Source organism: Morone saxatilis, unplaced genomic scaffold (genome assembly GCF_004916995.1).
Source record: "Morone saxatilis isolate NCDOM2014 unplaced genomic scaffold, NCSU_SB_2.0 Contig8, whole genome shotgun sequence".
NCBI classification, from domain to species: domain Eukaryota; kingdom Metazoa; phylum Chordata; class Actinopteri; family Moronidae; genus Morone; species Morone saxatilis.
This window is the reverse complement of record NW_023340257.1, coordinates 25748219-25758893: the sequence shown is the minus strand read 5'-3', so window position 1 is coordinate 25758893 and position 10675 is coordinate 25748219. Positions and strand designations below refer to the sequence as shown.

Below are 10675 nucleotides of genomic sequence, written 5' to 3'. Positions count from 1 at the left end.
CTGATGCCTCTGTATGACCTACAGAAACTATATATTTCTATATAGTCATTCTTTAATGTCCACTAGGTCAGCCTCCGCTTTAAATCAATGAAACAAGCATATATGGAAACCACCAGAATCAACACAAGATTAAAGTTCTTGCTGCTTTAATCAAATTAAATAAATTGTTTTGTTTTATCTTTTTTCTGTGATCGGCGCGTCTTTAAATCTTACTGAGAGCATAAAACACGAGACTCACGTAGCCACGTTATATGTAATATATCTGATATGGGAGTTTAGTGTGACAAAGGGACAAATATTTAAATCTTTGTACTGAAAAGCCAAATATGATTCGATGGACAAAATTCTGAGTCTGGTACAATCCTAGTTCACAGCAAGCGTAAATGTGCATAAAAAACTTTATGTATTTATGTTGGTGGTTTAATCATGGTGTTCTGCAATACATCACATATGTGTTCAGTGTTTAGTTATTCTTATAACTAATTTAATCCGAACACACTCTGTGTGTGTGTTTGTGTGTATATGTATAGACATGTACAGTATGTGTGTGAATACATACTTATTATTATTACTGCAGAGAAGAAGAACTCTCCAACCATGCATACACACAAAAGGAGCCATTCAATTCAATTACGTCTTTAACAAAACTCCTTACTGAAACAGTATAAAGTCCTGGTTTCACTTTGGAGCTCTGAGTCATCGTACAGTTACACAACTCCACTTCCGCGTCTCTACACCTACACACCTTTCTGTTTGTCTGTCTGTCTGTCTGTCTGTCTGTCTGTGAGCGGACAGCTGAACACCAAAGAAACACCAGCGCTGGATCAGAATTTCATTTTTCAGACCGCCTCTAAAAGCTGCTCCAGACTGCTCACTGTTGGTCGAGTGTACATGGATTTATCTGCCACTTGTGTCATCACTAACCTGTCGCCAACCCTCCAAACTACATTTTCAAAACAACAACTGGTAGACAGTCTAAGTTATAAAATAATTTGTATCTAGTATCAAGATCAGAGACAGATGAAATTAAGAATGTTATAAAGGTTTCTGTCTCTTCGGTGAAATGCAACTAAGTGTATTTACTCAACAACAGTACTTAAGTACAAATTGAGGTACTTCACTTCAGTATTTCCATGTCAGGTTACTTTAAACTTCCTAATACAATTCAGAAGGAACTATTGTACTTTTTACTATTTGAAAGCAATAGTTAGAAGTTATTTTACAGATTTAACTTTCAAAATATATGATGAGCTTATAAAATGATTTATTTGGGCAGATTAAACTGCATAGAAAAGTCACAATTAACACCACTTCCACCAACTAAAACAGTAAAATGCTGCTTATTAATGCAACAGAAATAATAGCCCAATCATATAATAATATTACACAGGTGGCACCTTTTGATACTTCATGTACAATTTGACTTTTACTTCCAGAGGAGCATTTTTATATTGCAGCATTGCTAGAAGTTCTTCCTCCGACTCACCTCTGGTCTGGTTTCCCAGTCTAGCACTAAAAAAATAGATCTACTGTATGTACACAGTGTTATAAAAAAATGCAGAAGATGTCATGTTGTTTAAAACAAAAAACTCAAATTAACATTAAAATATGGACACCATCTTTATTCTATGTTTCCAGTAAAGATAAATAATAGAACTTGAATTAATTCATTTTTAATTACTCCCATAAAACAAACTGTTTTGTCAAATGCTGTTTCCAATGTGAAGAATTAACTCAAAATATTATTTCTATGTGTACATCAGTAATGTCTGTTGCCTTTTATTATTATTATTATTATTATTATTATTCCCTTTATTTAACCAGGTAAATGTCTTGTTAATAATTAAAAACTCTTAGACCTGTCATAAGATGAATAAAGGCACATACCAAAACAATAGATTTATAAGTAAACACATTGACTAAGTGTGCTAGTTTTCATATGTCGTTGTAACCTGTTGTTTTTTGGATGGTAGAAATATTCTGGGTTTCACTTAAAGTTTCTGTCCTTCTATAGAACTTTAAAGAGATTAAAGAACATCTTCAATACTGCACACACACACACACACACACACACAGCTGCTGTACCTGCAGCAGCTCTTTAGCCGACCCTCTCTTCTCCACATCCATCTCCAGACATCGGTTCAGGAAGTCTCTGAACGTCGTCGACAGTTTCTCCGGGTTCTGCAGCTCTGGCGTCCCGTTGGTTGCTATGAGATACAGCGCCTAGGCAACACAAGTGAGCAACATGTTAGTCTGCATCCCATGAAGCACATGTAAGTATGCACACACTAAACACTGTGAGGAATTTCAAAATCTTTTACTCTGCTGCCATCCAGTAGTGGTTTTAATAATGACAATGAGGCTGTTGTATGCAGTGCTTATAATTTAATGTTGATATTTACAGAGAAACACTGCTATTATATGACTATATGATTTTATAATGCTATGGTTTTATCATTTATACTTATTTTTTGTGATCATTACTATTTATTTGCAATCAATTGATTTTGTGTACTTTTTCATAATTGTATCTTAATTTTTATTGCTTGCTTATCTTTTATTCTCTTTTACTCTCTAACTAACTATAATTTACTACCCATTTTTTATATTATATCTTCAATATAATCATCATTTTTTTTGGTGTGCATTAGACAACTTTTTAACATCTGATGTTCTGTGAATCCTTTGTAAAGCACTTTGGATTACATTTGATTTGTTTGACAAGTGCTGTATAAATAAAGTTGTTCAAATAATTTATTGATTGATTTATTGATAATATGTACCAGTGCTGACCCATGTATAACACAACCCTGATTATAAGTTGAGTCCCCTGTTTGTGGTAAAAAGATTTTTTTAAAGATAAAACTTTCAGACTAGTCCTGTTTGAAAGTCCAGGGTACAGAGAGTCCTGATCCATGAAAGTTCTTCTCTTGTAAAAGTGAGTTTTATGTGCGCCCTCCGTTGCCGTATCCTTGCCCCTTTGTTTTGCTGAGCTGACTGAGACTTGATGTCTATAAAGAAATTACAGAATGGAAAACCAAAGCCTTCTGTTATGTTCTAGTTATTTTACTTTTGATTTGGGTTGGAGGTTTCCTGTAGTAACCTTATGGTGGTAACTCCCTGCTAATTGGGGCTAATAATGTTTTTACAATATTCAGAAAACAATAATAATGTCTTGCTGTGCGCATCAGCTTTTGCAGCTGCTCATATTTCGTTTCAGCCTACAGTAAACACACTCAGCACTCTCACCCTGAGTGGGTTTTCATTCAGGTACGGCGGCTCCCCCTCCACCATCTCTATGGCCATGATGCCCAGGGACCAGATGTCCACTTTGGGGCCATAGGCTTTACGGGTCACAACCTCTGGAGCCATCCAGTACGGCGTCCCGACCATGGTGCTGCGTTTACTCTGCTCCGGAGTGATCTGGGCGCAGAACCCAAAGTCAGCTGGTAGGAGGAGAAGAGAGGACAAAATGAGTCCATGTATTCACTAATTCTCTCTTCAGATGAACACCTTTATCAAGCAACTTGTTTAATGTTCACTCTGTCATCACAGTGGTTCCATAGACTGAACTTCAATGCTTTCACAATAGAATCAGAGCTCCCCCTGCTGGTTAAAATAAGTACTATCAAAATACAACCGACTACACAGGGAGCAGCCCTACAGCAATGTAAATAAAGTAGTAATAAATACATTAAATGAATGATTAAATTAATGAATGAGTGAAAGGACACAATGTCAACAACTGACTGAGTTTGACGGAGCCGTCCATGCCCAGCAGGATGTTGTCGCTCTTGATGTCTCGATGGATGACCTGGTTCGAATGGAGGAACTCCAACGCCTGCAGACACTGGAGACAGACAGACAGACAGACAGACAGACAGAGACAACACAGGTGGAAAAACAGAAAAACATTAAGATACTTGTCTTAACACTTGTCCAAAGATCAGCTCATCATATTCAGCAGAACAATACAGATCCTTATGAGACCTGCTGTCTCCCCATCATTAATCGTTCTGTTAAAACTGTTATCAACTTCTAGTTCTGATGAGAACGAGCTATTGTATCCCTTCTATTAACATACTTTAAATATGACAGCTTGAGAATCTGGGACAAGTATCAGTGTTAGAAAGTCAATAAGCAGTTAACAAGGATTGCTCTTGTGGTGTTTCCAGTTACGGAGCATGTGACTCTATGATGAGAAGCTAGAGCTGCCGCATTATTCAAGTGGAGTCCAGACAGATCAACCACATGAGCAACACACAGCTGTTTTAGAACTCCACACTCTCCACCTACATACCACCAGCTTCTTTACTAATCACAATAATCTTTATTGTCTACAAATGTGGACATCTGCCTTTGGTTTCCCAGGTTGGTTAAAACACACCGTATATCACAATAATAACAATAACACATGAACAGAACAGACAACAATAACGGACATTGCTCCAGTGTCTGTTTACAAATTGAGCAAAGTTATTGCATTAGGTACGAAACACAGTTAGTGAATGTTCCTCCAGAGGAGAGTTTTATGAATTCATTAAAAGAGAGGTGGTGTTCCATGTCTCTTTACCTCTCTGCACACAGCAGCTATCTGAGCTTCATCCATGCATGTTTCCGTGACGACGTCCGTCAACGAACCTCCAGCCAGGTATTCCATCACCACCCACAGCTCGTCACCCACCAGGTAACTATGGAAAACATCAATAAATTCGGGAATTTATATTTATATGACATTTTGGGGCCGATCAAAGCTCTGAGTGAAGGTACCTTTGGTAAAATGTACCAAACTTTTCTGGCTGTTTTTATTCTGCAGTTTTAGTGTTTTCATGTACCAACTGACATTTAATTCCCATTTAACTCTAAACTAATGAACAACACATGAAACAAATAAATAAAGATAAACAGAAAAAGTAATTGTGTGTGAATGGGAGATTTACACACACACACACACACACACACACACACACACACACACAGTAAATCAGTGACAGTGAAAAGGTTGTTTCCGTGGCGATGACAGCATTACAGTCTTCTATGTGCTCCTTGATGTCTCTGAAGACAAACCGGTAACTATGGCAACCAGACGCGCCCCCCCTCGCCCCATATCCAGTGGGTTGGCATGGCAACAGCAACACTGAACTGGACAGCCTCTGGTCATGGTTCAGTCCACACAGTTCACAGCTCAGAGGTGTCTCCACAGTTTGGGAAGTTCATTTTACAGCAGATTGTGTTTGTGTTTGGTTTTTAACGGGTTTCCTTTTGTCAGAACAGAAACATTAACAGAGGGATCTCAGCCAAAACTAAATATAATCCTCCAAATGTTAAAGCTGCAGCCTCACACTGACAGCCACGCCAAGAAAGAAGCTGTACGTTACAGTACATTTGGGAAACAGGGTTCCACTTTCTCACCAGCACATCACATTTACTCTCACGGCCATGGTAATTTACTTTCTACGGTGGCCCACAAAAAGTGAAAGAGTACAAAGGAGACACTGTGAAGTGATTTGTGCGTCTAACCTGTCCAGGTAGTTGACTATGTTTGGGTTCTTATTTTCCCTCATCACCAGAATCTCATTGATGATCAGCTCCTTCTTCGGCTGCTGCTGCAGGTTCATCTGTTTAATGGCAACCTGAGGGGAGAGAGCAATATATTTAAACTTTTCACTGCAGTTAAGACACTGAATTTAACATAAAACTGAGAGCAGAGGTTGTGGGGAGGAGTGCAATAAAAAGAAAGACAGATAGACAATGTGACAGGCAATAAAAGAAGACGAAGAGGATGAAAAGGAAAACGGTAAGAAAGTGAAGACAGTTAACAGAGAGACTGACAGAAAAGGCAGTGGGGAGGGAAAATATAAACTAAAAGGCAGTAAAAGGTTGTTAGGCAGTGCAGACTGACAGACATTAAAAACCGACTAATCCTCAGAGAGTGAAACTGAGGAGGATTAGCATGACAGACCAGCTGAGCTCCTTTAAAATGAACCTGGAAGTCACAGCTATTGAAGCCAGACTTAAATCCAGTTACTGCCACAGTGTTTTCAGTGTAGAAACTCCAGCTGAACTCACTGTTCTCTTCCCTCAATCCTCTGTGCTCCTCTTCCTTGCTTCATTTTATTTGATTAAAGGCTGACAGCCTAGATGAACCTAAGCTTCCTTTAACTTCCTGTTTGAACTTTATTTCTCCTTAAATTTGTTCTTTAAACTCTTTTGTCTGAGGTAATTGATTTTAACGTCAGCGTCATGGCTTAAATTAATGTTACTTTAAACTTACTGTAAATTCTGGTATTTCGGCTAACATTTAAACAGTCTGTATTTGGTCATTTTAATCATCTAAGTGAACTTCATTTCCCCTTTTCTTCCTTAGAGTTGTTCCGATACTGACATCGGTATCGAAAAAGCCTCCAATACCAATCTAACCAAGCCAAACCAATGAAGGTATTTCTTTTAACCTTATATCGGATTGGTACTTGGTATCGGCCGACTCTTTTTCTAATTTTGGTTTTCTCATTTCAAAATGAAAATTTGTTGGCTGCAAAGTACACTGACCATCTTTATTCTTCCTCTTTACTTCCAGATGCTTAATTCGATTCCTCCTCAACATTTCAGAGTCTCTCTGTGTAGGAGCGTGCATGTGGTTACTGTATCCAGTCAATCGCCAAATCATTAAATTTTAGTAAAAACAGATTAATGCTGAATAGTTGAAGGTGCAATCTTTAAATTTGAGACTTTACAAACGCCATGTAAATGTATGTATGTATGTAAGTAATAGTGGTCAATTGATGTGGGTTTTTTTAATGGTTGTTGGTGATATTTAGAGAGCACAGCGATCGGTGGCCGATATATAATGCCGATGTCAGAAAAGACATTAAATTAAATATACACTAAATATAATTCCCTGATTTAATGGACATTACAATCTAACATACATGGTTATTGAATTGATAAAATGTAACCAAGGGGTGCGGGTATCTGTAAACTGAAGGAGGAATGAGAAACCAGAGGAATGTAGGAAGGAGAATAAAAAATATGGAGGATGATAAAGGAACCCAACCTCCTGTCCTGTGGCGATGTCTATAGCTGTGTACACAGTCCCAGACGCTCTGAAAACAGACAGCAGAGACCAGTTAAACATTATGTCACCACTGCTTTGTTGGTGGAAAACGTCTTTTGTTAATGGTCACTTGAGGTAACAAGTGTGACACAATATGACTTACCCCTGCCCGATCTTCTCAAAGCGTGTATATTTCTTCTTGGGGTCTCCCACACTTACAATCGTTCCTGAGTTAAAGAAAGAGAAAAAAAGAAGCAAAAACACAACTTGATTGATTAAAAAGCAAAGAGCAACGAATGTGGATAAAGAAACTCCGGTCCTATGACCCACAGCTGATATTTATACGTTGATTTTACAGAACCACTGAATTTGAATGGATAGAACAGTCAGGTGTCTTTCTATCCATCTAAATTCTGCTCTATGTTCATCACACTCAGGTCAATGCAGCATGCTGACTGGGAGAGAGAGCAGAGAGAAAAGAAGATGGAGGGAAGGAACGAGGGATGAGACTAAAAAAAACTAAACAGGTGAGAAAAAAATAAATGAAGAAATTCAATTCAGGAAGGAAAAAGTGATGAAGAGGAAGAATAAAACTGGCAGACAGCTGGAAGCAGAAGACTGAACAGAAGAAAAGACAGAAATGATGGAGGGAAGGAACCAGTAAAGAAAAAAGGAAAGAAAGAATGAGGCAAGGAAGGGCAGAATCAAGAAAGATAGAAAGGCCAAAAAGAAAAAAACAGACAACAAGGAAGGAGAAAGAAAGAAAGAAAGAAGGGCTTCGTTATCTAACACGAGAGAGGAGGGAAGAGAGAGAGAGAAAAAAGCCTCGCTTGTTGGGGGAGGAGAGGAGACGGGAGTGAGGGATGAAATTGAAAGAATAAACGAAGGGGGAGACATATTTTCTCTCGGTTCGCGGCAGATGTACTTGCGGCTCAGGTGCAACCGGGGCGCACTCGTGCGGTTCTAACCGTCGTCTGGCGGCAAAACATACAACACGTACCCGGGGTCTCGCGCTCTCGCTCGCGCTCTCTCTCTCTCTCTCGAGCTCGAGCTGATTCCAACGGCTGAACCCAGAAGCCATTTCGATGCAGTCACATGAAGCCGTTGCTGCCCGCTTGTTTGTAGCTCAGGCGGGCGGGTTTGTTTCACTCTTCCGCTCGGAGACACACGTTATTAACGACGGCGCTGTCGAGTCGGAGGAGTTTGTTTTATTTTTAAGTCCGTCTGGAGTTTTTAAATTAAGCGCTTTGAGTCGCCCTTTAGGTCTGATCGAGAGCGAGGCACCGGGTGGGGGGTTGGGAGAGAGAGAGGGGGAAGTAGGCTATACATGGCTGAAACACGGAGTGACTCAGTCTTTTAAACGTTTAACACTAAATTACGGGGTTCATTCGCCTTTTAATGGCGCCGATAAACACATTCACGTCGAGGTTGTGCCGTTTTTAGGTGTGTTAACCCCGCCCCGGTGGGAGAATGTATCCCATAGTCTGTTTATCAGGTGGTTTAATCAAACGTCCCCAGGTTAAAGTCAGTAGAAGTTGGCGGTCTGATTATAAGTTTAGTACAAATGTTATATTTTAGTTTTAAAGAACTTAAAAACACAGTTAAACTCATTTTTAAACGTTTATTAAATTTAATGTATTTTATTTTATCAATTCTCAAAAACACACGTCAGTTTATGTGGTTAAATCCCTCCAGTAAGCAAACAACAAATGCTACTAACTACTAAGTTACTTTATAAAAACTAACTTAAGTACAGTTTTAAGATAATTATAGTTAAGTATTTCCTTTTTTTACTACTTTAACTACATTTTAGAGGTAAACATTGTTTATCAGGTGGTTTATCCCCAGGTTAAAGTCACTGGAAGTTGGTGGTCTGATTATAACTTGTGTGGAATTGTTATATTTTACTTTAAAGAACTTAGAAACACAATTAAACTCAACTTTATACATTTGGGTACAAATAGACTAACATATTTTATATATTTTTGTAACAAGAGTTTGTTTTCTGCCATAAAGTAAGCAAACTCTGAATGCTACTAACTAAAAAGCCACTAAACACTTATTTAAGTACAATTTTAAGATAATTATAGTTGAGTATTTACATTTTGTACTATGTTTCAGGTTAATATTGTCCACAAATAAATACATATGAGTTATGCCATCTAAATATTTACACAATGTAATGTGATAATAGTACATTATGAGTACTTTTTATGATTATTTAAGTACTTTTTATGATAATTCTTGATGTAATTTTACTTAAGTGACACTTTTAAGCTTGTAGCAGATTGTTTGTATCGCTGTATTCCTATTTTTATGTAAATAAACTGAATATTTCACCAATATTTAGAGATGAAACAATTGGCTAATTGATTAGTCGATCCCCGGAAACAATTTTGATAATTGATTATTGTTTTAACTCATTTTTTAAAGCCAAATTCACAGATTATGTTGATTTTATGTCATATCTTATCACTTTGACAGTATCATATTGTCGACTCTAGTGTGTTTATGTCTCTAGATCATAATATTGGATCTGAATTTGCTGGTTTTCTTGGTCTTTTTATGGGTTTTGGACTGTTGATCAGACCAAAAAGTCAGTTGAAAATGTGTATTTGGGCTTTAGTGAATTGTGAAGGACATTATTTTACGAGTTTCTGACATTTTATAGACCAAATAATTTAAGGCTGCAACTTTAAAAGTGTTTTCATTATCAGTTAATGCTTTTAAAAACACATTTCGGTCTATAAAATGTCATAAAATCTCTTTAAATGGCTTTTATCTGCTGTGGTGTGATTGTATTCAGCGATGTAATGAGTCTTTGGGATTCAGCAGTGATTTTAGAGTCTATTTATTCTAACAGGATATGTTTCACGCGGTGTTAATCACAATCTTTCCCATTTACAGACAGATTTAAGCCGTTTTTTTAAGCATAAATGACAAATATTCACCGGCTCCAGCCTCTGAAATATAATAATTATCTGTCCTTCTCTGCTTTATGTAACTGCAAATATAATATCTTCGGGTTTTTGGGGCTGTTGGTCGGACAAAATAAGTAATTTGACAACGTAATAATAATAAAAATGAGCTCTGGGTGATCGGGAGATTGATCAGTAACACAAATAATAATTAGTAGCAGAATAAAGAATAACCTTATTGTGTTTGTAGCACTTTTAAAGTCGTTTCAGGTGTTTTTTGGGGTGTTTATGCAGTATAATTGTAGCTCTGTGACATGGCGTTCAGTGTTCGCTTTACGTTACGTCACAGCCTTTGACTCAGCCTTTTTTCGCCTTTTCTCTCCCACACAGGGAGAAGAAATGGGTGACCGTCGGAGACACGTCCCTTCGCATCTACAAGTGGGTGCCGGTGACGGAGCCCAAATCGGATGACGTGAGTTCAAACCCTGAAGCGCGCGGTGCACGAGCGCTTCACACGAAACAGTGAACACAAAAGAAAATGTTTCAAGGGCAAAATAGTGTTTTTAATTCATCAAACCACAGTTTTATTGTTGTTTTTTTTGCATTATTATTACACGTTGATTGCTTTTAAATGGAGCTATTGTGTGTCTCTCTCTCTCTCTCTCTCTCTCTCTCTCTCTCTCTCTCTCTTATTGTAGAAGAA

The 10675-nt window shown here is 37.8% G+C and overlaps 1 protein-coding gene across 1 annotated transcript in view; it reads right to left on the bottom strand.

The window, feature by feature from the left end:
• Positions 1–10675, bottom strand: part of pak1 (p21 protein (Cdc42/Rac)-activated kinase 1) — a gene marked incomplete at its 5' end in the record, with an annotated part of 22703 nt that overhangs the window by 848 nt on the left and 11180 nt on the right. The window contains 7 exon segments of the mRNA XM_035680704.1: positions 2086–2223; positions 3250–3446; positions 3751–3850; positions 4574–4691; positions 5521–5633; positions 7055–7103; positions 7218–7281. Of these exon segments, the coding sequence (XP_035536597.1) occupies positions 2086–2223; positions 3250–3446; positions 3751–3850; positions 4574–4691; positions 5521–5633; positions 7055–7103; positions 7218–7281 (779 nt within the window).